Consider the following 27,624-nt stretch of genomic DNA (forward strand, 5'->3'; position numbering starts at 1 on the left):
ATATAGATATTCAGGTCTGTTTGCAAAGGCCTATACTTTAAGAATTTAGGTGTATTTTTACCACTTAACTAGTTATGAAAGAAAGAATCACAGTTTGCCTGTTTGTAGGGCCTTTTCTCACTGTGACCATCTGAGGCCCTGTTCTTAAGCTAAGGCCTTTGGCTAAGCAGTGGGAGCAGCCATAAGCTGGGAAGTGAACGGTCACATCTTTACATTCCAAACTAGTCATATTGAAATAAGGCAATCTGGGGCTGTTAGGAAGGTGATCCGATCTATCGCCTCCAGAAAAAGGGAAGAGCCTAGAACAGGGGCGGGCAAACCTTTTGGCCTGAGGGCCGCATCGGGTTTCTGAATTGTATGGAGGGTCGGTTAGGGGAGGCTGTGTCTCTCCAAACAGCCAGGCATGGCCCGGCCCCTGCCCTTGCCCCTACCCCTACCCCTTATCCTACCCCCCACTTCTCACCCCCTGGTGGCCCCCCAGGGACTCATAGATATTTAGGTCAGAAGGGACCATTATGATCATCTAGTCTGACTTGCACAACGCAGGCCACAGAATTTCACCCACCACTCCTGCAAAAAACCTCACACCTATATCTGTGCTACTGAAGTCCTCAAATCGTGGTTTAAAGATTTCAAGGAGCAGAGAATCCTCCAGAAAGTGACCCGTGCCCCATGCTACAGAGGAAGGCGAAAAACCTCCAGGGCCTCTTCCAATCTGCCCTGGAGGAAAATTCCTTCCTGACCCCAAATATGGCGATCAGCTAAACCCTAAGCATATGGGCAAGATTCATCAGCCAGATACTACAGAAAATTCTTTCCTGGGTAACTCAGATCCCACCCCATCTAATATCCCATCACAGGCCATTGGACCTATTAACTATGAATATTTAATTACCAAAACGATGTTATCCCATCATACCATCTCCTCCATAAACTTATCGACTCCTGCCCCATCCAATCCCCGCTGTTCCCTGATGGTCCCCTGGGGACTCATGCACCCCCCCCCTCACTCTCAGTCCCCTGACCATGCCCGGACCCCCTGCCCCTGACTGCCCCCTGGGACCCCTGCCCCATCCAACCACCCCTTCTCCCTGACCAACACTGGACCCCTCGCCCCCAGCTGCCCCCCACCACCCCATTCAACCCCTTCTCTCCTTCCTGACTGCCTCCCAGGCTCCCTGCCCCCATTCAACCCCCACCCTCTGACCGCCCCAACCCCTATCCATGCCACTGACCACTCCCCAAACTCCCCTGCCCTCTATCCAATCCTGCTCCCTGCCCCCTTACCACGCTGCCTGGAGCACCAGTGGTGGGCAGCGCGGCTGCACCAGGACAGGCAGCCATACTGCGCACCACGGAGCACCGGGTCAGGCCGGGCTGTGCAGCCCCGCCACGCAGAGCATTGCATCATGCAGTGGCATGGCTGCAGGGGAGCGGGGACAGACAGCCCCCCGGACCAGGAGCTCAGGGGCCGGGCAGGACAGTCCCACAGGCCAGATGTGGCCCGCGGGCTGTAGTTTGCCCACCTCTGGCCTAAAAGATGTAAAAGGAAATTTAGTTTGATAGTTTTCTGTTTGGTAAGAACTCACTTATTAATAGACACAGCTGGGAAACCCTTATGTCTTTATAGTTGTAAAATTTTCACTTCTGTATTTTGTCATTATAGTTCCCACTTTGTTATTGTTTATTTGCATAATTTCTGCCTGGTTTTGTGATTGTTTTTGTTTGCTGTATAATTAATTTTGCTGGGTGCAAACTAATTAAGGTGGTGGGATATAATTGGTTAGATAATCATGTTACAATATGTGCGGATTGGTTAGTTAAATTTCAGTAAAATAATTGGTTAATGTATAGCTAAGCAGAACTCAAGTTTTACTATATAGTCTTCAGTCAATCAGGAAGTAATGGGGGTGGGGAAATTGGAATCATGTTTTGCTAAGGGGAGGGGAATGGGAACAGGGACACAGACAAGGCTCTGTGTTGTCAGCTGGGAAGAGGGACTTTAAGAAAGAAAATTGAAATTATTGCTTGCTGGAAGTTCACCCCCCCTTAAACATTGAATTGTTTGCACCTTTGGACTTTGGGTATTGTTGCTTTCTGTTCATGCGAGAAGGACCAGGGAAGTAAGCAGGTGAAGAAATAAGCCCCCTAACATCGTGGTGCCATGACTCGGCTGCATCCCATCAGATAGGTGAGTGGCAGCCTCTAAGTCCCCCTCCCCAACAGTCCGCACAGCTGCTTGGAGGGTGTATAGCAAACTCTTGTGGTGGTAGTTGTGGGTTCTGGCAAGCCAGGGTAAAGGATTTTTTGGATAAATGGATAAGGAAGAACCAGGGCCCAAACCAGGTGCAGGGGGCAACCTGGGATGAGATTAAAAAGGAAATGGAGGCAGTGTTAGGAGACCCAGAGTGATGGGGGGTGGCTGAGGAGCCCACCCTCCTTTGGTATATGGGTAGTGGAAGAAGGTCCCTGCCCATTGGGACTGAATGCCTTCCAGGGAAAGGAGGCACTTCAGTCCACTTGTGAGAGGTTTGAAGTATGGGCAGTATTATGGGGAAACTGCCAGTAATCTTTCAAGTTTGGTGCTGCTTCAGCAAGGGCTGCTGAAGGGGTGTAAATTAGTTAGGGGTGATTTGGCACAACAGAATTTAGAGTCAAAAGCAGAGTTAACAGACTACCTTTAGAGATCGGAGCTGGGACTTGGTCCTAGGGGAGGCAGGGAGGAAGGTTTCAAAGTGAAAATGGCAGGGTTTGCAGGAGCCGGTAACAACCCGCACTCTTCTCTCAGAGCCAGGATGAAAATCTGGGGCCTGGGGGTCAGGGTTCCCAACTGTTTCAACCCAGAGAGCCTACTCTTGGTTCAGAGCTAACTATATCCTTTTCTTCTTTTCTTTTTCTCAGTTTACTTAATTTGCTGCAGGTAGCCTGTATGTTAAACTGACCTAACAGGCTTAATTGGTTTCTTTCTACCTCTTTCCCCCTCCTCTCCCCCTGCCTTTCCACACTTTTGTTTTTCTGAAGTTTTAATGGAGGGTACTTTGGATACTTATGTGAAATGTTATGGTTATTTTGGACAAAGTATGATGGAGATCTTCCGTATTCCACTGGAAGTTTTTGGAGTAAAAGATCCATGGGCAACCATGAAGACAAATGTTTTACTGCCTTTTTGAAGAGTCTCAAGGTAAAGACAGCACAGGTTAAGACAGCTGTGTGGCAATAATTGTACTTGGTGGCTAAGTTGTTACAGACAAACTGCACTACCTTAAAGAACTAAATGTAGGAGTAAGTGATTTAAAGAAGTAAGTGAAAAGTTACAAATAGCTTTTGCAGAAATTAATAATACAGAGTTTGGAGGAAAGTAAACATTTGGAAGTTATGGAAATGGTAAAAGGTAACAGTTGTGGTGTTACAAAAAGGAAGCTTTTGGTTTAATAATAAAACCCAGTTATATAAATGTAACTGTATGTGCAACTCTGTGCAGTCACATTGGATGGAAGCTTGATAATTAAATTATGCAAGGGGGTCAGATAGAGTGGTTACTACCACCACTATGTTTTTGTCCCCAGAAGCCTTTACAGCTATTCTGAGGGAAAATGGGCCCTTTTCCCACAGAAATGGTCTATAAGGGACTGCTGCTGGCAGCAGACCGAGAAATAATCGGATCAAAATTATTTAACTGTTGGGTAATGTAATCAAAATCACTAAAGGAATGTAAGGGGTTTCTATTGGAACTTAACTTGGCTGCCCCTGCCTCTCTCTGGTTGTACGAGATGGGAGTGTAATAGGGGTACAGGTGTGTAAAAGTAATCGCAGTGCAAGGGATGTTAGGCAAAAGAAAATTGTGTGCGCGCGCATGGGAAAAAGAAAAGGAAAAGGGGAGTAATGAGGGGAACACTGAGCCTTGGGGTGCCTTTGGGGGATCGGACTGTTGCTTTGGTGGGGGTGCATGGGGGAGGCAGCTACACCTTGTGTAAAACTATTATGACTAGTTTGGAATGTGAGGATGTGACCGTACGCTTCTCAGTTTATGGCTGCTCTCACTGCTTAGCCAAAGGCCTTAGCTTAAGAACAGGGCCTCAGACTATCACAGTAAGAAAAGGCCCTATAAACAGGCAGACTGTGATTCTAATTCTTTCTTTTATACCTCTATAACTAGCTAAGTGGTAAGAATACACCTACATTCTTAAAGTATAGGCCTTTGCCCCCTAAGACAAGCACTGCAGTGCAATCTCTTTATCCTGAAAGTTGAACTTACAAATGTAGAATTATGTACAAATAAAACTGCATTCAAAAATAAAACTAAAGTTTTTTAGAGCCTGCAAGTCCACTCAGTCCTACTTGTTCATCCAATCGCTAAGACAAACAAGCTTGTTTACATTTACAGGAGATAAAAATGCTTAGTACCTTACTGGTTGGCTAGTTCCAATAATTGCACTGGGTCACTAGTGGCATAAAGTATTCAAGAGTAAGAATATCACGATCAAACCCTCAGTGATTATGTAAACCACACACCCTGAATAACAATCATCATTAGCCAGAGCACTGAGATTTGGATACTGTATGGCTATTGAAAAACAATTCTGGGAATACGCAAATCAGAGAGCCAGAACCAGAGTGCAAGACACTGTGATCCAACTGAGGGTTACCAAAAGAAACTACACCATCTGCTCAAGAAATTCCCTGAAAAAGCACAAGAGCAAATCCACACAGACACACCCCTAGAACCCCGACCAGGGGTATTCTATCTGCTACCCAAGATCCATAAACCTGGAAATCCTGGACGCCCCATCATCTCAGGCATTGGCACCCGGACAGCAGGATTGTCTGGCTATGTAGACTCTCTCCTCAGGCCCTATGCTACCAGCACTCCCAGATATCTTCAAGACACCACTGACTTCTTGAGGAAACTACAATCCATTGGTGATCTTCCTGAAAACACCATCCTAGCCACTATGGATGTAGAAGCCCTCTACATCAACATTCCACACAAAGATGGACTACAAGCCATCAGGAACAGTATCCCCGATAATGTCACGGCAAACCTGGTGGCTGAACTTTGTGACTGTGTCCTCACCCATAACTATTTCACATTTGGGGATAATGTATACCTTTAAATCAGCGGCACTCCTATGGGTACCTGCATGGCCCCACAGTATGCCAACATTTTTACGGCTGACTTAGAACAGCGCTTCCTCGGCTCTCGTCCCCTAATGCCCCTACTCTACTTGCGCTACACTGATGACATCTTCATCATCCGCACCCATGGAAAAGAAGCCCTTGAAGAATTCCACCATGATTTCAACAATTTCCATCCCACTATCAACCTCAGCCTGGACCAGTCCACACAAGAGATCCACTTCCTGGACACTACAGTGCTAATAAGCAATGGTCACATAAACACCACCCTATACTGGAAACCTACTGACGGCTATTCCTACCTACATGGCTCCAGCTTTCATCCAGACCACACCACACAATCCATTGTCTACAGCCAAGCTCTACGATACAACCGCATTTACTCCAACCCCTCAGACAGAGACAACCACCTACAAGATCTTTATTAAGCGTTCTGACAACTACAATACCCACCTGCTGAAGTGAAGAAACAGATTGACAGAGCCAGAAGAGTACCCAGAAGTTACTTAGTACAGGGCAGGCCCAACAAAGAAAATAACAGAACTCCACTAGCCATCACCTTCAGCGCCCAACTAAAACCTCTCCAGCGCATCATCAAGGATCTACAACCTGTCCTGAAAGATGATCCATCACTCTCACAGATCTTGGGAGACAGGCCGGTCCTTGCTTACAGACAGCCCCCAACCTGAAGCAAATACTCACCAACAGCCACACACCACACAACAAAAACACTAATCCAGGAACCTATCCTGGCAACAAAGCCTATTGCCAACTGTGTCCACATATCTATTCAGGGGACACCGTCATAGGGCCTAATCACATCAGCCACACTATCAGAGGCTCATTCACCTGCACATCTACCAATGTGATATATGCCATCTTGTGCCAGCAATGCCCCTCTGCCATGTACATTGGCCAAACTGGACATTCTCTACGTAAAAGAATAAATGGACACAAATTAGACCGCAAGAATTATAACATTCAAAAACCAGTCAGAGAACACTTCAATCTCTCTGGTCACTCGATTACAGACCTAAAAGTCTCAATATTACAACAAAAAAACTTCAAAAACAGACTCCAGCGAGAGACTGATGAATTGGAATTAATTTGCAAACTGGACACCATTAAATTTGGCTTGAATAAAGACTGGGAGTGGATGTGTCATTACACACAGTAAAACTATTTCCCCACGTTTATTTTTCCCAGCTACTGTTCCTCACACGTTCTTGTCAACTGCTGGAAGTGGCCCAGCTTGATTATCGCTACAAAAGGTTTTTTTTTTCCTCTCCTGCTGGTAATAGCTCACCTTACCTGATCACTCTCGTTACAGTGTGTATGGTAACACCCATTGTTTCATGTTCTCTGTGTATATAAAATCTCCCTCCTGTATTTTCCACTGCATGCATTCAGTGAAGTGAGCTGTAGCTCACGAAAGCTTATGCTCAAATAAATTGGTTAGTCTCTAAGGTGCCACAAGAACTCCTTTTCTTTTTGTGGATACAGACTAACATGGCTGCTACTCTGAAACCTGTGGTGGAATGATGTAATTAGTCTGTCACTAAAACAGATCTAAATTAAATGTTGTTTACTGGAGCTGTACTTAAGAAAAAATACACACAACCAAGGACAAGCCCTCTGCTTCATATTCACAGAGCCACATTATTAAGTGTTAAATTGCACTTGTATTGCTCTGTGCAGTTTTCTGAAAAATGGCATTTCTGATCCCACTGCCTTGGTCATGTAATATTGGTGACATTGGCATTGTTGGAGCCCAATGTAAGAGATCATAAGGTAGGTTCCTTGGTTCTGTATTACTCTTTACCTTAAAAGATAATTAAAATGTTTATAAAAATATGCTACTTAAATATTGAAATTATTTAAAAAAAAAGAACAAGGAGTACTTGTGGCACCTTAGAGACTAACATTTATTTGAGCATAAGCTTTCGTGGGCTAAAACCCACTTTATCGGATGCATGCAGTGGAAAATACAGTAGGAAGTGTGTGTGTGTGTGTGTGTGTGTGTATATATATATATACATATACACATACACACACACACACAGAACATAAAAAAATGGGTGTTGCCATACCAACGATAACGAGAGTAATCAATTAAGGTGAGCTAAAATCAGCAGGAGAAAAAAAAAAAACTTTTGTAGTTTTAGCCACGAAACCTTATGCTCAAATAAATTTGTTAATCTCTAAGGTGCCACAAGTCCTCCTCATTCTTTTTGCTGATACAGACTAACACGGCTACCAAATTGAAATTATTGTAATCTGACAGATTCCCATACCACTTTTATCACAGATTTAACTATACATCAGAAAAGTTGCTGCCAACAGCAGCCCCGTGAATGCCATCTTTGCTTAAACTTTATTTTCATGTGAATTTTTTCATACACTTTCATAAAAGTAGACAGTGTAAAAGTGTTTTCTATTCAAGAGAGGCTGATTAGCAAGAATATTATTTTTAATTGTACTGCATAGAGTAGTGGGTTATGAAACCATAACTGGTAGAGAAACACTAAACAGAAGCTGCCTTTTTTTTTCTTGTATAGTAGCTCCTTCATAAACTGTGGTGATGAAACTAGTATAAGAACCTGAACAGAATACCATTAGTTCCCACATACTGAGCTGTAGGAATGTGAGTAGTAAAGATTGCCAGGACGATAGGCATGAGAATGCAAATGCCTAGAAAATAAGAGCAAAGGATCTTTTAATAGATTCCAAGGCCAGAAGGGCTGTGTTATCTTCTAGTCTGACCTGTATAACACACACAACTTTCCCAAAATAATTCCCACCGCATTCTTTTAGAAAAACACCCAGTCTTGCTTTAAAAATTGCCTGTGACAGACAATCCACCAACACATTTGGTCAATTGTTCCAGTGGTTATTTATCCATATGTAAACCTTATTTCCAATCTGAATTTGTCTAGCTTCAACTTCTAGCCATTGGATCGTGTTACACCCGGCTCTGCTAGACCAAAGAGCCCCATAGTTGTTCCCCATGTAGGTACTTGTAGACTGTAATCAACTCACCCCTAAGATTGAGCTCCTTGAGTCTGTTTATCACTTTAAGGTAGGTTTTCTAATCCTTTAGTCATTCATACAGCTCTTCTCTAAACCCTCTCTAATTTATCAACATCCTTCTTGAAATGTGGGCACCAGATCTGGTCACTGTTTTATAGCAATGGCTACATAAGGGCCAAATACAGAGGTGAAATAACCTCTCTGCTCCTACTTGAGTTTCCTATGTTAACACATCCAAGAATCGCATCAGCCTGTTTGTCCACTGAGCCGCACTGGGAGCTTATGTTCAGCTGATTATCCACTATGATCCCCAAAATCTTTCTCAGTCATTGCTTCCCAGGATAGAGTTCCCCATCCTCTAGGTTTGGCCTATTTTCTCTGTTCCTGGATGTTTCAGCCATACTAAAATTCATATTGTTTACTTAAGACCACCTTACCAAGCAATCCAGACCACTCTGCATCAATGACCTGTCCTCTTCATTATATACCCCCTCCCCCAATTTTTATCTCATCTGCAAATTATATCAGTAGTGATTTTCTATTTTCTTCCAGTCCATTGATAAAATAATGAAATAGGATAGGGCCAAGAACTGATCCCTGTGGGACCCCACTAGAAACACACACACTCAGTGATTACCTGTTTACAAATACATTGAGACCTATCAGTTAGCCATCTTTTAATCTATTTAATTTGTGCCATACTGATTTTATAACATTGTTTTAATCAAAATGTTGTGCAGTAACAAGTCAAATGTTTATTACATCATTATTGCCTTTATAAACCAAGCATGTAATATAAAAAAAAATCCAATTAGTTTGACAGGATCTATTTTCCATAAACTCATGTTAATTGGCATTAATTATGTAACCCTCCTTGAATTCTTTATTAATCAAGTCCCAAATTAGCCACTCCATTACCTTTCCCAAAATCAAAGTCAGACTAACTGATTTATAATTACCCAGGTAATCCCATTTACCCTTTTTAAAAAATTGGTATATTAGTTTTCTGCCAGTCACCTAGAAATTTGCCATTGATTTATTGAAAATCAACATTAATAGTCCAGTCAGTTCTTCAATCCACGCTTTTAAAACTCTTGGATGCAAGTTATCCAAGAGTGTTATCACATGATATTGTTACACAAATAAAATAATACCAATAGGATCTTATAAGAGGGATAAGGCAAAATGCCACGTTTATTGTGGCACGGTGGCACTGTCTTATTATTCAATTCATCCAACATACACTATCCTAGTGAAATGTTTTTACTACAGAGTTCTGGAGCAACAGGCAAGGACAAGCACACCCACTTTTGAGGAGTTTACTTGGTACAACCTCTGGTGTCCAATAGCTTAATCACAATACAACAGTTAGCATATGCTTTTCAATCTCACACACACAGACCATGCACACAGTCCTGCCAGTTGATGTTTATAGTTACCAGTCCAGAGTCCGGATCAATCTAGTGGCCAGCCAGATTAGTCGCAGACAGGAGCAGGGCTCTGTTGGTCATTATCCGAGTGTGGCAAGACAAACTGTGACGAAGTGGGACTGTTCTTAATGTTTCCTCTGAATAGTGTGGGGGTGCCTCAGTTTCCCCTAGGCAGTTCTTAAGTATCTAGGGGGTGGGGTAAGCATGTATGATCATTGCAGAGCCCTAGAGGGCAGGTGTGTGCAGGAGTCTGGACACAGAGAATGGCCGACACCCTGTTTCCTGGCAACTGATGGCCTGGGCCCTTCCCCCCTGCAAGGTGAGAGCTAAAGGGTTGGAGAACAAAGGAATCAGGTGACCACCTGGCCCGGGAAAGGAACAAAGCCCAGAGGAGGAGGGGCTGGAGGGGGTTTTCAGTTTGGGGCTGGCTGGGACATGGAGTGAAGTGCAGACGTGGTTGTCTGGCTCACTGCCCCCCAGAATGGACCCAGCTGAGGGGTCCCGTTCTCTGCACCTGCAAGCTCTGTTTTAGACCATGTTCCTGTCGTCTAATAAACCTTCTGTTTTACTGGCTGGCTGAGAGTCACGTCTGACTGCGAAGTTGGGGTGCAGGACCCTCTGGCTTCCCCAGGAGCCCCGCCTGAGCGGACTCGCTGGGGGAAGCACACGGAGAGGCAGAGGATGCTGAATGCTCCGAGGTCAGACCCAGGAAGGTGGAAGCCGGGTGAGCTGTGTGTCCTGAAGACAGGCTGCTCACAGAAAGGCAACTACCCCAGAGTCCTGACTGACTTCATGGGGAGCAGTTCCAGAGCATCGCCCAGGGACTCCGTGACACAAACCCAAAGTCTTATGGCCAAGCACCCTGTTCTTATGGTCTTTTTTTCCTCTGTTGAAGTCTATGGATTTTGCTGTGTCAGTTTTTGACTTTCTTCTTAGTTTTTGACTTGTTATTCCTTGATTGGCGTTAACATTTCAAAACACCTTTGAGAGGGTCATCCTGTCCTGGTTTCGACTTAATCAATTGTCTTTAGGGGTGCTGGCCTTCCCCTCAGGGTCGTCAATCTGCCCTTCCTTCATTATCAATGCGCATTGATGATTTTCTGGTGGTGTTAAGTCTTTTCACTCCTTCTTCCTTGACCATCTGGCTATAACAATGGCCTTCACACCTTATCTTTTCCTGATGCATGCATTCCTCATTCACACAGTCTCTCACAGAGAAGACAGAAATTAAACTTCACTAAATCTTGTGGTCGAAAACAGTTTACATTGTGCTCAGGCCTTCAACATTATGTTAATTAGATTAAAGGAGACACAATACAAGATCCTGTCTATTAACTAAACTTTATTACAGGTCCTAATTGTAATGCATGTGGAAAAATAGAATCTCATAGTCTTAGAGGGTCATTCCCTTTTGCTATTCAAATGGGGAGGGCTAGCAGGATGAAATCAAGACATACATTAATGCTTATAGTACAAATATAAAACCCTGCTCCTACATATCCCACTTTTTGACACTAAGATTAATCTCCCGTGTCACTTCTTATTTAGTCCACGTAATAGAAAATACTGGGAGGTGATTTAGGCCTGTAGCTCTAGCTTTGCATACATTCGTTACAGCACACTCCAAACATCCCAATTAAACAAATATAATTTAAAACCAAAACAATTAGGGGGTGTAACATTACAGATAGTATGTCAGTAGTTGTGGGAGACCATCCAGAAAACATGTCATTCCAATGGTAAGCTGTTATTTGTCCTTCTGCAGTGGCAATTCTTAACATGTCCCCGTTTGCATGTATAATATGAATGGTTCAGTTTCCCACATTGCCTTTTGTTTGTTCTAGGAACTGTGTTACTACTTTACCTTTTAACAGATGATTGGTACCTTTCTGCCATTCAATGCCAAGACTGATAGAGAACTCAGCTAAATCAGTGCTTACATTATATTTACATTTGTTTACTGGTGGGTTGCTAACACTTTCATCCTCCCAAAACACTTCTTTCCAAGAATTAACACATACACATAGCCCATTATACAGTACTTTGGTCTTATTATTCAATTCATCCAACATACACTATCCTAGTGAAATGTTTTTACTACAGAGTTCTGGAGCAACAGGCAAGGACAAGCACACCCACTTTTGAGGAGTTTACTTGGTACAACCTCTGGTGTCCAATAGCTTAATCACGATATGACATCATTTGTTTTCCCCCAAATACAGAACAGAAATATTTATTGAATACATCTTTTATGCATTATCATTGACGAGTCTTAAATTTTTATTTCTCAGATGGGGGCCCCCCCACCATCCTTCAACATGTTATAAAATCTCTAGGGGGGTTGAAAATATTTACCAGAGCTCTGCTCTGGACAGCACTGGTTGAATTTAAACTCTGATTATTGATAATTCTACCATTTCCATCTAGTAATGGACCAATACTATTGTTGTTGTTCTTTTTAAAAAATATATTGGGAACAAACTCCTTATTGTCCTTAACTCTGCTGGTTATAGGTATCTCCTTGCTTCCCTTATCAATTTTCTATAATTCCTAGCTTCTGATTTATATTATTTACTATCAACTTCCCCCTTCTTCCATTTGTTTATTTTTATTATATATAATAACTGCGTTCCCTTCCTCTCTAAAACAGTTTCTTTTAAAATCAGCTCCGACCTTCCTTGATTGTAGGATTGCAATTTTTTGGACATCTAGTAAAGTGTTCTTAAACAATTCCAAATTATCACTCTGTGATGGGTTCCTGGGGTATAACCTGGAACTGTGAGAACACTGTATCTCCTTAAATCTCCAGCCTGCACTATCTCAATATATTGCCAGTGACAAGCAGCAAACCTGTCTCAGTGCTATGGTCACTCAGCCACCAGCATGCAGAGGCACATCCAGCTAAGTTGCATGAATACTTTGCAAGCCATTTATGAACTATACACAGGGAAACACCAGCAAATATCCCAAGTCCCCAGCCCCAAATCTTGCTGATTTGTTTTTAAATATGTCAAGTCAACCTAAACAAATGAGAAACAAATCTGCAATGAACAATATCAGAACAAGTAGATAAGCATGCTATTCAGCAATTCATTTTCCACATTTCCTTTTAAATATAACAATTTTATTTCCATTTCATTTTCCTTAACTACTTGCTGTGTAATACAACTGCAGGCAGTAACAAGTAAAGCTTATGGGGCAGTAAAACAACTGAAGTCTGCTCCACAATGGAGTCCATTAGACTATATCAGTTAATAGCTTCACATAAGCTGACCTTTTAAAGTTCAAGCTACTGAAAGAGATTTGGCTGTAATACACATTCAGTGCAGATGTTATTGTAATTTCTCCTATGTTTCTTCCACAACTTTCCTACAAAAAACTTAACAGTTCAGGGCACCCATCTCCTACAGAATTTACAGAAAAGGCCACTTTAATCAGACATATTAACAAAGCAGAACCAATAAGGAAACACTGTGAAGTAAAAAGAAAAGGAGTACTTGTGGCACCTTAGAGACTAACCAATTTATTTGAGCATGAGCTTTCGTGAGCTACAGCTTGATGAAGTGAGCTGTAGCTCACGAAAGCTCATGCTCAAATAAATTGGTTAGTCTCTAAGGTGCCACAAGTACTCCTTTTCTTTTTGCGAATACAGACTAACACGGCTGTTCCTCTGAAAACTGTGAAGTAAGGGATTCAGGCCAGGGCTACACTAGATTTATCAGTATAACTACATTGCTGAGGGGTGCAAAAAATCCACACCCTTGAGCAATGTAGTTATACCGACCTAAGCCTTGGTGGAGACAGTGCTATGTCAGTGGGAGAGCTTCCGCATTGCTCTGGGGAGCTGGATTAACTATGCAGCTGGAAGACACCCTCCTATTGGCATAGGCCTGTCTTCACTTAAAACACTTCAGCAGTGTTGCTATAGCTCTTAAGTGTAGACCTAACAGGTGCCCTCTTCCCCGGGGGTGCTCAAACCCCCCCACCCATGCAAAAACCCTCTTCACACCCCTGCCCCGCCCCCAGCCCTGCCTCTTCCTGCACAGTTCAGGCCCGTCCTGGCTCCTCGCTCCCAGCGCCCCCTGCAGGCAGTGGAACAGCTGATTTTGGCAGGCTGGAGACAGGGGGGAAGGGGGGAGCTGGCTGCCGGTGGGTGCTAAGCACCCCCTATTTTTTTACCACGACTGCTGGAGCACCCACAGAGCCGGCACCTATGGGGGCGTTACTGCCAAGCCAGGGTGAAAATGGGAACGGCTGCTACAGCTGCGGTGCCAGCTTTGGCTCACGCCAGGGAAGCCCAGGCACCCGCGCGGCGCGAGGCAAGGGCGGGGCGGGGCGGGGCGGAGTCGGGTGGGTGGGAACATTTCCCCCGGTACCGCTCGCCCCTTCCCACCCCAGCAGCCCGCTCAGGGGCCGCGGCTCCCCGCCCCCCGCGAAAGCCAGGCTGCCCCGCCAGCTGGGCGGCGGCAGCGGAAAACGTCCCAGGGGCTCGCGCCGTAGCTACCCCAGGCCGGGCTCTGTGGGCTAGAGCCGGGCCCGCCAAGGGGGACACGACGCCCCGCCCCGCCCCGCCCCCCGGTCACAATCACCAGACGGGCGCCAGGGGCAACCGGGCGGCGTCCCGCGCCAACGGCTCCCCGCGGCCCGGCCGCCTGCAGGCCCAGCCCTTGCCCGCGGCACGGAGCGGCGCCCCCTGGCCCCCGCTGACTCTGGGCCTCGGCCCCCGCCGCCGAACGGGCTGGAGCCGCCGGGGGGAAGCGCCTCTTGCCGACCGCACACGGCGCCGCGGGGCGGGCGGCGGAGACCCGCCCTTCCCCCCATCAACGGGGCCACGGCCGCCCAGGACCCCCGCGGGAGACCCCGCCCCGGCTCGCCGGCCCCCGCTCCGCCAGGTGAGACCCGCCCCGCGGGCGCTGGGAGCGGAGCCCAGGCGCGAGTGAGGTGCGCATGCGCCTTAGCAATAAAGACGCGTCTGTTCCAGGTCCTCGGCGGTTGCCAGAGTCCCCGGCAGGGGCTGGGAGCAGGGAGACGGGGAAGGGGCGTGGCCAGGGGGCGTGGCCGGCCAGAGGGGGCCGAAGGTCCTATGGTGGGAGCCCTGGGTACGGTTGCCAGAACGCCCCGGGCAAAAAGGGACCTTGGCAGCTCTGATCAGTGCTGCTGACCAGGCCGTTAAAAGTTTGGTTGTGGCGCAGGCAGGTGCCCTGAAGCGGCTGGCATGTTCCTGCAGCCCCTAGGCACAGGGCCGGCCAGGGGGCTCCACATGCTGCCCCTGCCCCGAGCGCCTCCTCCACAGCACCCATTGGCTGCGAGCGTGGCCAATGGAAGCTGTGGGGGAGGCGCCCGTGGCCGGGGGGAGCACGCAGAGCCGCCTGGCCGCACCTCCGCTGCCTAGGAGCCACATATGCTGGCTGCTTCCGGGAGCCGCCTGAGGTACGCGGTACCCGGCTGGAGCCCACATCCCAAACTCCTTCCCGTGCCCAAGCCCTGAGCCCCCTCCCACACCCAAACTCCCTCCCAGAGCCCAAACCCCCTCCGGACCCCAACATCCTGCCCCAGCCCTGAGCCCTCTCCCACATCCAAACTCCCTCTGGAGCCTGCATCCCACACCCCCTCCTGCATCCCAACCCCCTGCCCTGAGCCCCCTTCCACACTCCAAATTCCTTGGACCCAGCACAGTGAAAACGAGTGAGTGAGCAAGGGTGGAGAAGAGTGAGCGACAGAGGGAGCGGGGATGGTGTGGGCAGGGCAGGGGGCAGGGCAAGGGTGTTTGGTTTTCTGCAAATAGAAAGTTGGCAACCTTAGCAGTGGGGCAACCAGAGGAGCGTAGGTTGCAGGGTGGTGGGGTGGGGGAACTGAGGGCCAGGCAGAAGGAATGTGAGGCAGCCCCATGGAAATGCTGCCATCAGCAAATACGCCCTGGTTAGTTGGGCTGGGCTGTGGGTAGCAATCTGTGCTGGTGCAGCTGGCCCCTCCACGCAATTCCTCCCTGTGCTGACCTAAGGAAGAGTTCTGTGTGGCTCAAAAGCTTGAACCTGGTGCCACCAGAAGCTGGTTCAATAAAAGCTGTTACCTCCCCCATCTTATCTTTCTCATATATTTGGACCAAGATAGTTACAGTAACACCGCACAGGGCAGATTAGCACTTTTCTGCTGCCTCAATTGGAAGAGCTCAAAGTCCCCCAGGAACCAAAGTCCATCATGCATCTCATCACCTTCCCTTCCAAGCACATGCCTTTTATCTGTCTTCTCAAATATAAGCACATAGCAACACATTCATAGATCCTCCCATAACAAAGAAAACTCTACCAAAACAAAGACACTACACTAACCATGGCAAATGTTAGTCACATCACTTAATGCACTACTGGAAAGTGCTCAGATACTATGATGATGAGCATGGTATAAGCCCTTATACAGAATAGTTTCATCGGGCTGCATTTTTTGTAGGGGGAGTGTTAAATTATCTATAATATAATGTAATGTCTGGCTTTGGAAATGTAATGTATTGTAATGAATGGCATTTACAAAAGGAATAGCCCTGCCCCTTTTAGTCTCTAACCACAAATTCAGTCCCTAACCACAAATTCAGAATTCTCTATTGTCACATCAAGTTCTACAAGTGTCATCAAAGGAGCAGATACAAAATAGGGTGATCTTGTAACACAAACCGAACACTGCAAGGCCCTGTCACTTTAGAATTAGTTTTGTTTAGTGTTTACAACTTACTTTCCATAGAAGTGAACTTCCACATATTCACTTGTTTAAATTATTTTTTGTCAGTGCTGTGGTCTTAATTAACTCCTTTGAGGTATGGAATGCTGAGTTTGGTTAGGGTTTCTGCACAGAAATAGCAAGTGACTATTACCCCAAATCCCACAAAAACCTTTACACCTTTACACATGCTTAACTTTATGTATATGAGTAATCTAAGACCCAGATCCACAATGGTACTTAGCATAGGCGCTGACTTTGTGGGTGATCCGGGGCTGAAGCACCCATGGGGAAAAATTAGTGGGTGCTCTGCACCCACCGGCACCCAAGCTCCCCCTCCCCCTCGCCCCACCTCCCCCCAAGCACACTGCGTCCCCGCTCTTCCTCCTACCTCCCAGCGTTTCCCGCCTGGCTGCCGCCAAACAGCTGTTTGGCAGTGTTAGCACGCTCCAAGAGGAGGAAGAGCAGGAACGTACACTCAGGGGAGGAGGCGGGGAAGAGGCGGGGCCAGGGCAGGGATTTGGGAAAGGAGTTGGAATATTGGCAGGGAGGGGACAGAGTTGGGGCGGGGACTTTGGAGAAGGGGTGGAAAGAGGCGGGGTGGGGTCAGGGTTCATGGAAGAGTGGGGGTGGGGCCAGGGGCAGAGCGGGGGTCGAGTGCCCATGGGAAAGAGGGGAATTCGGTGCCTATGGTACGTAGGCACCTAAACCCCAGCTGTAGGTTCCACTGTGATCCACAAAACTTCTGGACGGGGGACCAAAGCCTGAGCCTGCCTGAGCCCTGCCACCCCAGGTCGGGGACCAAAACCTAAGCCCCACTACTCCAGGCAGGGGAGCCAAAGCCAGAGCCCTGCCACCCAGGGGCTGAAGCCCTTGGGCTTTGGCCCTGGGCAGAGGGGCTCAGGCTTCAGCTTTGGCCCCAGGCAGTGGGACTTGGGCTTCAGCTTCGGCCCTGGGGGATAGTGCTCTGGCTTTGGCCCCAGGCCCCAGCAAGTCTAATGCCAGCCCTAGCAACCCCATTAAAATGGGGTTACAACCCACTTTGGGGTCCCAACCCCAGTTTGAGAACCATTGCTTGAAAGTTCTAATCCATTCACATTTTATTATTTCCAAAACTGTTCAACTTCTCCTTTTTTGGTTTCCCTCATTCTCATCTGTCTCCCTCTTCTTTGAAAATGTTGTCAATATCACTACCCTCATAGAACTGTATATTCACACTCTAGTTCAAATCTCTGCTCTCCCCTCTTCCTAATACTGTTCTCAATTTTTATGCCTTCCCTCTCCAAACCCCTCTGCTTTTCTCCTGATTGTTTCCCATGGCCATGTATACTATGCCAGAAATGGGGCCTGTAATTCTCCCCGGCGCAGTCTAATGGTAGCAACAGTGGAAGCAGTACTGTAGCTAGGGCTCAGGCTTTTTTACCATCAGTGTCACCAGACCCTACTTTAAGCATGCTGTTTTCTTATGGTAGCAGCTAGAGGCCCTAACACCATTATACTAGAGCAGGGGGAGACAACCTATGGCACGGGTGCCGAAGGTGGCATGCGAGCTGATTTTCAGTGGCACTCTTTCTGCCCGGGTCCTGCTCACCGGTCCGGGGGGCTCTGCATTTTAATTGAATTTTAAATGAAGTTTCTTAAACATTTTAAAAACCTTATTTACTTTACATACAACAATAGTTTAGTTATATATTATGGACTTATAGAAAGAGACCTTCTAAAAATGTTAAAATGTACTACTGGCACGCGAAACCTTAAATTAGAGTGAATAAATGAAGACTCGGCACACCACTTCTGAAAGGTTGCCGACCCCTGTGCTAGATGATGTGCAAATACAAATTTTACAAATGTGTAAAAAGATGGATCCTGCTCTAAAGAATATCAATCTAAGTAAAGAATTTACCTATTTCTGCCAACATATACTCAGCCCTGTTTGGATTAACTATTCCCAACTAACATGATGCTTAGAAAGGCAGATGAAATAGCATACAGATACAAAGGCAAGGCAAGGACAGCACATCAGTTGCTGCAGTTGACTCCAGCTGATTCAACTGAGAGGGAATTCTTTGTGGCCACAAATGGTCCTGAGTTATTTTGTGTGTATAGCTTTATGAAATTGCTTATCCATAGTTTCTTACATCTGAATGATTTATTTGAATAGTCACAAAGATAAGATAGACAGCATTGTGTATTTATCACATTTATAACTGGTACAATATGTTTTTAGGAGACAAAATAATGTGGGATCCGTATGAAACTACAATGAAACATGAATACCCATATAGAGCACCAGTAGAGACTGAAGCAGTACGGTAAGACAATATTGGTTAGATTAATGCTAACACTTCTGTTAGTTTTGTTTTTGTGATGTATTGAAAACCTGTGTTCATTTCCAGATGAGTAACTGTTGAGTTACAGTAGCACTTGGCAAAAAAAAAACACAACAGATTTAATGCATGATAGTAAGTGACTTTACCCAGTGTTTGCAATACTTATAATAGGAAATACATTTACCACAAAAAGAAAAGGAGTACTTGTGGCGCCTTAGAGATGAACAAATTTATTTGAGCATAAGCTTTCATGAGCTACAGCTCACTTCATCGGATGCATGCAGTGGAAAATACAGTAGGGGGATTTTATATACACAGAGAACATGAAACAGTGCTTGTTACCAAACACACTGTAACGAGAGTGATCAGGTAAGGTGAGCTATTACCAGCAGGAGAGGAAAAAAAAAACCTTTTGTAGCGATAATCAAGCTGGGCCACTTCCAGCAGTTGACAAGAACGTGTGAGGAACAGTAGCTGGGAAAAATAAACGTGGGGAAATAGTTTTACTTTGTGTAATGACACATCTACTCCCAGTCTTTATTCAAGCCAAATTTAATGGTGTCCAGTTTGCAAATTAATTCCAATTCATCAGTCTCTCGCTGGAGTCTGTTTTTGAAGTTTTTTTACTAGCTAGCTCTCGTCCCCTAATGTTCTTACTCTACTTGCACTACATTGATGACATCTTCATCATCCGCACCCATGGAAAAGAAGCTCTTGAGGAATTCCACCATGATTTCAACAATTTCCATCCCACCATCAGCCTCAGCCTGGACCAGTCCACACAAGATATCCACTTCCTGGACACAACAGTGCTAATAAGCGATGGTCACATAAACACTACCCTATACCAGAAACCTGCTGACTGCTATACTTACCTACGTGCCTCCAACTTTCATCCAGACCACACCACACAATCCATTGTCTACAGCCAAGCTCTATGATACAACCGCATTTGCTCCAACCCCTCAGACAGAGACAAACACCTACAAGATCTCTATCAAGCATTCTGACAACTACAATACCCACCTGCTGAAATGAAGAAACAGATTGACAGAGCCAGAAGAGTACCCAGAAGTTACTTAGTACAGGGCAGGCCCAACAAAGAAAATAACAGAACGCCGCTAGCCATCACCTTCAGCCCCCAACTAAAACTTCTCCAGTGCATCATCATCAAGGATCTACAACCTATCCTGAAGGACAACCTATCACTCTCAAAGGTCTTGGGAGACAGGCCAATCCTTGCTTACAGACAGCCCCCAACCTGAAGCAAATACTCACCAGCAACCACACGCCACACAACAAAAATACTAACCCAGGAACCTATCCTTGCAACAAAGCCCATTGCCAACTGTGCCCACATATCTATTCGGGGACATCATCACAGGGCCTAGTCACATCAGCCACACTATCAGAGGCTCGTTCACCTGCACATCTACCAATGTGATATATGCCATCATGTGCCAGCAATGCCCCTCTGCCACGTACATTGGCCAAATCAGACAGTCTCTATGTAAAAGAATAAATGGACACAAATCAGATGTCAAGAATTATAACATTCAAAAACCAGTTGGAGAACACTTCAATCTCTCTGGTCACTCGACTACAGACCTAAAAGTGACAATATTACAACAAAAAAACTTCAAAAACAGACTCCAATGAAAGACTGCTGAATTGGAATTAATTTGCAAAGTGGACACCATTAACTTAGGCTTGAATAAAGACTGGGAGTGGATGTGTCATTACACAAAGTAAAACTGTTTCCCCATGTTTATTCCACCAACTGTTCCTCACATGGTCTTGTCAACTGCTGGAAATGGCCCACCTTGATTATCATTACAAAAGATTTTTTTTCCTCTCCTGCTGGTAATAGCTCACCTTACCTGATCACTCTCGTTACAGTGTGTATGGTAACACCCATTGTTTCATGTTCTCTGTGTATATAAAATCCCCCTACTGTATTTTCCACTGCATGCATCCAATGAAGTGAGCTGTAGCTCACGAAAGCTTATGCTCAAATAAATTGGTTAGTCTCTAAGGTGCCACAAGTACTTGTTTTCTTTTTGTGGATACAGACTAACACGGCTGCTACTCTGAAACCTGACATTTACCACAATATTTGCAGTATTACAGGTGGTAAATGATAGATGTGCTTTTAAACTTTGTGTCCCTATTTCTAACTGCAATTTCTAATTTATTTCTTATAGTCCCAGAACAGCAAAAGGACATGTGAATCCACACCAACTTAGTGATCCTATTGGCTTTAATACTTACAGAGAAGAGTTCTGTTGGAAACCATATTCCAAGGCAGAACCTATAATGACTGGCTCATCATCAGGAACAAGGAGAAACAATCCTCATCCCAGTCAAGTAAGGAATGCTATAGCATTCTCCCTCATTTATGGTTGCTGGAAAGGTACTGTGGTAGGGCTTAATATTTGTTTCTGTTACAAAGTTTATGGCGCTGTAGTTTTGGAGCACACCACTGTATGGGGTGCCAGTAGAAGCACTTAGCAACAAGAAACTTTGAAGAGGTGGGTATTATTCTGACTCTGGGATCTGGTAGTTGAAGAAAACAACATCATTCACTAATATGTTTACAGTGTAAAAGAACAGTGTCAGGTCTCTTCTTTAAGTACTATCTTGGGCAGATATTATTTGGGAGGTTTGGTGGCTCTTCTATGGTGATGCACGAATATTCCCATTCTGAAATGTGCAGTCTCTGCTCCGTTTTGGGCTGCAGCCACTCCATAGCAGACTAACCATAGTATTCCTTCCATTCAGTAAACTCTTCTGTGTATCACCATCTTCTGTAGGTGGTCTCCATTTCCTCATGTATGTCCAGAATATTCAGCCCTTAGCATTTACATCTTTTCATCATTTCCATCCTCTTTTTCAGACCATTTCCACAATGGTCTGAAAAGAAAAATAAAGACTCATATTTAAATACTGCCCATCTCAAAGGATCCCAAAGCATTTTACAGACCATAAGCACATACCCACACTAATCACTTCATCCACCTGTGATATACAGCAGTGCACAGTGCTATTACCCAATGTTTATGACAGGAAGGGGCAAAGTATTCAGCTGCTGAGTATTTGAGGAGCAGAATGTAATTATTAGCCAGACTGGAATTTGGCCTGAGGTTAACATCCCTGCTTTTGTGTTAAGAGCCAGGGGCTCTTTTTCTCCATTTTCAGCTTGTTTACATTAGGCATTTGACAGCATTTTGGATCAGGCTCTTAGCTTATAGTCAATTTCACTGTTTCCTCTTTTTTGTTAGTTTCCTCTGCTGTTTTTGTGTCTCTCTTACACAGCAACTAGGGAGAGAGAAGCATTCTAAAAATAGGAAAATATGATTATAAGCCCACAAAAATTGGTTAGGGGTTTTGGGAGAAGAAGAAGTACCTGAAACTATTGTAAATTCATTTTTATTTTGTAATTGGCTGACTAGTTTTCAAGTTGATACGTCCCTTTTCAAAACTGGTAGCATATAACTGGTGCTTACTATGAATACTACTTGAAACTCCTCATATAGTAGAATTATTGTGATTAATATACAACAAAAGAGAAAGGCTGGTCCAGTGACTATGGCATTGGCCTAGGATGTGGTTCAATTTCCTGCTCTGCCATGGACTTCCTGTGTAACCTTGGGCAAATCACTTAGCCTTTCTGTTCCTCAGTTTCCCATCTGTAGAATGGGAATAACCCCTAATAGGGGTGTTTGCAGGAGGAGAAATAGATTAAAGATTATGAATCATTTCAAGATCTACTGATGAAAAGTGCTATATAAGAAACAGGCATTATTATTACTGAACTTCAAATTATATCTTACTCTGTGGGAGCTGGCTGAATACAATCTAATTTACTGTACATGTGATGCTCTGATTGTAGACCTGCAGATCTACAAAATCCCACTCTTTGTGTTATTAGAGTTTCATGATTTGGAAGATGCCTCGAGAAGAAAAACCGCAGCCCTCCAACAGCCTTTCACGCTGGACACAGCCTATTTCTAAACAAGAGATCAGGGAAGCAATCAGAGCACAGTTCAACTCTACCTATAATGGAGATTATTTAGGATTACCACAGGGTAAGGTCAATGATTTCTCTCTCTTCTTTTAAAATGGTCCATTAAGGGTCCATTAAGACACTCTGAGGCACAGTGCTGTGGTAATGTCGAGGACAGAGCAGAGGCACATTGCCCCAGCAGGGGTCTTGGAGGCACTGTGTCTCAGGCAGACTCTGTTTCTCTGGGAGCATAAAGGAAGTGTGGGCCACAGGGTGCATGCAACATGTATGTTCTCCCTATTGCAGCTGGGGCAGACGGATGGTAGGGTCAGGGCCCCACCAGGAACCCAACTAACCCCTTTCTTTCCATCTCCTCCCTTTTCCCTCACCTAGTCACATGCTTCTGGCATTTATCCTTGTAGATAAGGGTCCCTATAAGCCTCCCAGTATCCCAGTAGGTTATGGCCAAAAGTACAAGGCTGTTACTACTTTATCGAAGACAACTAACTGAAGCTTCATCCCTGGTTCCATTGTTCAGTGCTTCCTCATTGTCCCCTTGACAATCTCTCTTTCTGTGGTGCCCACTGAAATAAATGGAAAGGCTTCCATTCACCTGAATGGACTTTGGGCAAGGTCCTAACACAGCTTGGAAGTAAAGCACCTGTTGACTCAGAAATTTAGTGCCGGTCTATTGTAATCTTATCTCCCTCACCACACATCCAGCCTTTCAACTCTTTCCATCTGTAGTGAGGTGCCAATATGACTGATTAGTAGAGCAGGTCAGAAGATGAGGGGTTTTTTTCATATAGAAAATTTCAACCAAAAAGAAATGCTGCCTTGGTGCCTCTTGGGAGTTGTAGTTTTGGTGCTTCATGCTCCTGTTCTCCTCTATAGGCCAGGCTCCCTGATTGAACTACACCTCTCATAGCGCAGCGTGGTCTCCCCTTTTGCTGAGGGTAGGGCATGCATCATGGGAGATGTGGTCCTGCTGGGTAGCCTGGTCCAAGAGGAGAATGGGAGCACGTGGCACGCAAACCACAACCCCATGAGGTACTATGGTGGCATTTTAGACTCAAAACACGCAGGTTTTTGATCGGGAACCAAATTTTTTTTAAGTTCTTGAGCATTCAGTTTGTCAATAATAACTTGTAATTTTCCATGGAAGCAGATCCTTTTCATTTAGTTGAAAGCCCAATTTTCTATTTAAAAAAAAAAAAGAAAAAGATTTGACAGAAAAATTTTGACTGGCCCTACTGGTTAGCTTCCTGTTGTTTACTTCTGAGACGCACACACACACACATCTCCTGTTTCATTGAGAAGAAGATATTTTATTGGACCATAAAACTGACACTATTTTTTAACTTCTCCAGGTTTACAAATTAAAGATACTATTCCTGTGCCTCCTGACTGGAAAAAAAGAATCCCACATCCTCCAGCAACTGAGTTTAGGCATCATTACCAGGCCCCAGCCCACATCCATGACTTCATGGACTTTTCCTGGAAATATGGATGTAATGCAAACCGGCATATTCCAGCAAAAGGAGTTGGTAAGAATATATTTGTTTTTAAAACCTTAAATAAGTAAAATATTGTGAACTGATGAAAACCATGGCTTCAGCTCTTCACATGGTATTCCTCTGAGGAATCAGATTCTTTTGAAATCCTGTCAACTATTAAATTAGTTCTTCGGTAGTCTCTGGTCACTTCTACTTACGTAACTGATTAGTGATGTCCGAAGTTTTCCTGTGACAGGAGAAAATGAGCCTGTTTCTTTATGAAAGTCCAGCATGGCTTTGCACCATGGAGTAATTTTACACATAGAGGTGCAAATGTGCTTTTCATTTGCTTATCTCTGCTCCTATTGAAGTCAAAGGGAGCTGAGTGCTCTTGTAAATCCCACCACAAGAACTCTTGTTCACCAATATTTGACATGCACAGACATGTCAGGTTGGGAAAATGACCCCTAGCATTGGAAAGTCTGCTGGGAGTGAGGGCACAGTGATGCAATTCCTCATCCACTGGGGGAGAGGTTCAGAGCTTGCCAGTGCCACATACAAATCGGTCAAAGCCAACCCAGGAACGGTCAGGGCCAGCCCATTGGGAAATACACTTGATTTCGTGCATCTTCCAAGCAGCCTTTGCCACCCTGTGGAGCTGCTGTTCAGCTAAGTGCTGATTTTTCAACAAGCCGTTGAGAAAGCTGGAAGATGGTGCTGTTTAAAGAAGATATAGAGCTAGGTGTCTATCTAGGTTCTTATATGACCTTAATCATTGTATCTAATCACCTTTCACTCATTAATGGGTTTTATCCTCACAACACTCCTGTTAAATAGGGAAGCATTTTCCCCCATTTTACAGATGGGAAATGGAGGCACAGGGTAGATTAAGTGATTTGAACAAAGTTACACAAGAAGTCTGTAACTGAGCCAGGAACTGACCTTCGGTCTCTTGAGTACCAGTTCATGCCTTAGTCCTCCTTCCTACTACAGGTGCCATCTGTGTACTGCTGGCATTTCAGCCTGTGTTGTCTCACCATCTCTCTCATTGGCTTCCTATTGGTGCTGAAATAATATGAGGAGAGACTGATCCTAAGGGAACCCCACAGATTGAGGGATTTAGAGCGGGAGGTATACTTACCCATAATGACTCTGTTGGGTTGGTCTAAAGATATGCACCTGAGGCAGTTTAAGGCATTTCAGATCCCTCTTGGAGCTTCCTGGAGGTGGCACAGGAATATTTGTTAATCAGAGGTATGAAATACTGCAGAGAAGTCCAGAAGGATGTGTATGTCTCAGTACCATAGCCAAGCTGAAGCCTGACTGAGAGAAAATTCAAAATACTGTGTTACCTGCTCAATTTAAGGCACTCCGCCTATACCCTTCCGAGGGCTCAAGGCATGACCCAATCCATTTAGGCACCCCCACCCTTTCCCTTCCGAGGGCTCAGGGTTTAAGGCACCTATCCTTACCCACAGGGCTCAGGAAGAAATCTGGTCAATTTAAGTACCTGCCCTTTCCCTCAGGGCTCTACGGTTCTGCGGAACCTTTTCCCAGTGAAAGAGCCTTTACACAGTTGTGCTCTAAACAACTATTTATTAGCAACACACAGATAATACCAAGCAAATCTTTTATGCTCACCACTCCCAATATACAGACAAATTTCACCTGATGGCCAGTCAGGATTCATTCATCTGGGGGTTCCCAGTGATGCCTCTGCACGTCATGGTCATGCAGAGGGGTCAGAGTTCTAGCAGCGTGATGTTGCACTGCAATCCGGAAATGCTTCCCAAAGAGCATTGTTTTTCATTTACATTATATAGGTAAAACTAGCTACCTCCTTCAAATTTACTACACCTATCACATTATCCCACATTCCTAAATAACAAAATTTTTAACCAATTACACACTCGCACCTATGTGTTCTCCTTCCTGCCCAAATTTTTTACATTTTATCTTTCATGCCCAAATTGTAACTTAGTTGTGACCTTCTCTGGTTGTCCAGATGGTCAGCATAAAACGCTGGTCAAAGCTTATTTTACCATTTGTTGAGTCTCTTTCTGGATCCTCCCTAACTTCCCAGCATCTTTACAACCTTGGTTCTAGCTCTAGTTAGGGACATTCCTGAGGTGGGGGTGCTTTATCAGCCGCAGAACATTCCTTTTTTCAATGTTAGTGGTGAACTCCCTGACTTTCACCCAAGGCTGGTTCAATATGGGGAAGGGGAGGGGAGTTGATCAGGTCTCAGGCCTAACACCTGGTAGCTAAAACTGGGTATAGACTGGATTCCAAACAAACACTATCCAAAGCTAACTACACAGAGCATTATTATTATTTATTATTTATATAGTATCATAGATATTAATGGTGCTTTACAATACAGATAAGGCTTCCCTTTCCTTAAGGCACTTAGATGTACTCTTAAGGTGCTAATTCTGCACTAAGATATGAAGGGACTGATTCTATTGAAGGAAAAGGGCCTCAATTAAAATGAGAAGAACAGAGGAGACTACAATACAAGGAAGGAGAGGGGAAAGATGAAGGGGAGGATTATAGGGTTATGCTTGGTTTCACTCAAATGTTCCTACCTGGTTTACCTTTACAGTTCCTACCGTGACATTTTCTCACATCCAGAACCAAGAAAACATTAAACAGATGACCACATACCAAAGAGATTTTGGGAAAGAATATTTCAATATCTTATCAATTTTAAATTCTCTGGATCCAGAACAAGTTAATAAGTACATTGAAAGAGCTCCAAAGCAAGGTAGGGTACCATACTAAGAAACAATTTAATCCATCCTGTGTAAATTATCATGCACGCAGTCACTGATGAAACACAAGTTGCAAAACTTTCTGAACACTGCACTATTCACACTTGTTGGAAAGGTAAAAAAAACCATCTTTCTCTGTCCTGCAGGGGGGGTGAACCCTGAGCCCCTTGCCCCTACTGGAGGAATTACTAGGAAACAGAGAATTTTTCCTCCCCTACACACGAATATGTAGGAGAGAATTGTCTGTGCTCCTATAAAAACAGTATATTAAAAGTGCAATGGTTGTTGTATCCTCACTCAGAATTTGTAAATGAAATCTTTAGATAAAATAGACTATCCCAATGTTCATCTTTCCTGGAATTTATTGCAGTTGACAGCTTGAGATTCAAATTAACTCTTTTGTTTTTTAATTGTATTGACAGAGAGAGCAATTCTTCAGCACTTTCTTAACACAGTTTGTGGGAGCCAGAGTGAGAAGTTCAGAAGGACTTCACCCTCAAAGAAACCAGAAGACAAACTATCTGACAGACCGTCTGAATGCAAATGATACCCAACAACCCAAAAGAAGAAGGGCCTCCAAAATCCAGCTGGGGCTGAACGAGTGGCATAATTGTAACCCATAATGTCTGTGTGTTCTCTGTGTGTGGGATGAATCATTTGCAAAACCCTGTTTTAAAGTAATAAAGGCTGTTGTGCTGCTACCTCATCAAA

The 27,624-nt window shown here is 44.7% G+C and overlaps 1 protein-coding gene across 2 annotated transcripts; it reads left to right on the forward strand.

Moving 5' to 3' along the window:
• The first annotated feature begins 1,966 nt into the window (after positions 1-1,966).
• TEX26 (testis expressed 26) lies at positions 1,967-27,624 on the forward strand. Of its 2 annotated transcripts, none has more exons than XM_048846905.2 (7): positions 1,967-2,191; positions 18,535-18,619; positions 20,842-21,004; positions 22,569-22,725; positions 24,014-24,190; positions 26,745-26,906; positions 27,336-27,624. In XM_048846905.2, the coding sequence occupies exons 2-7, from the start codon at positions 18,546-18,548 to the stop codon at positions 27,458-27,460; spliced, it is 858 nt and encodes a 285-aa protein (XP_048702862.1). In that variant the 5' UTR covers positions 1,967-2,191; positions 18,535-18,545; the 3' UTR covers positions 27,461-27,624. The 2 variants fall into 2 exon arrangements, with proteins under 2 accessions (XP_048702862.1, XP_048702853.1); XM_048846896.2 differs by lacking the exon at positions 1,967-2,191 and adding an exon at positions 14,025-14,488.

Source organism: Caretta caretta, chromosome 1 (assembly GCF_965140235.1).
Source record: "Caretta caretta isolate rCarCar2 chromosome 1, rCarCar1.hap1, whole genome shotgun sequence".
NCBI lineage: Eukaryota > Metazoa > Chordata > Testudines > Cheloniidae > Caretta > Caretta caretta.

Coding starts and splice junctions, on each gene's coding strand:
- TEX26 (XM_048846905.2), top strand. CDS start 18,546: ATGTGGGATCCGTATGAAACTACAATGAAACATGAATACCCATATAGA. Junction 24,191..26,744: donor TATTCCAGCAAAAGGAGTTG/GTAAGAATATAT, acceptor TTACCTTTACAG/TTCCTACCGTGACATTTTCT. Junction 26,907..27,335: donor TGAAAGAGCTCCAAAGCAAG/GTAGGGTACCAT, acceptor TTGTATTGACAG/AGAGAGCAATTCTTCAGCAC.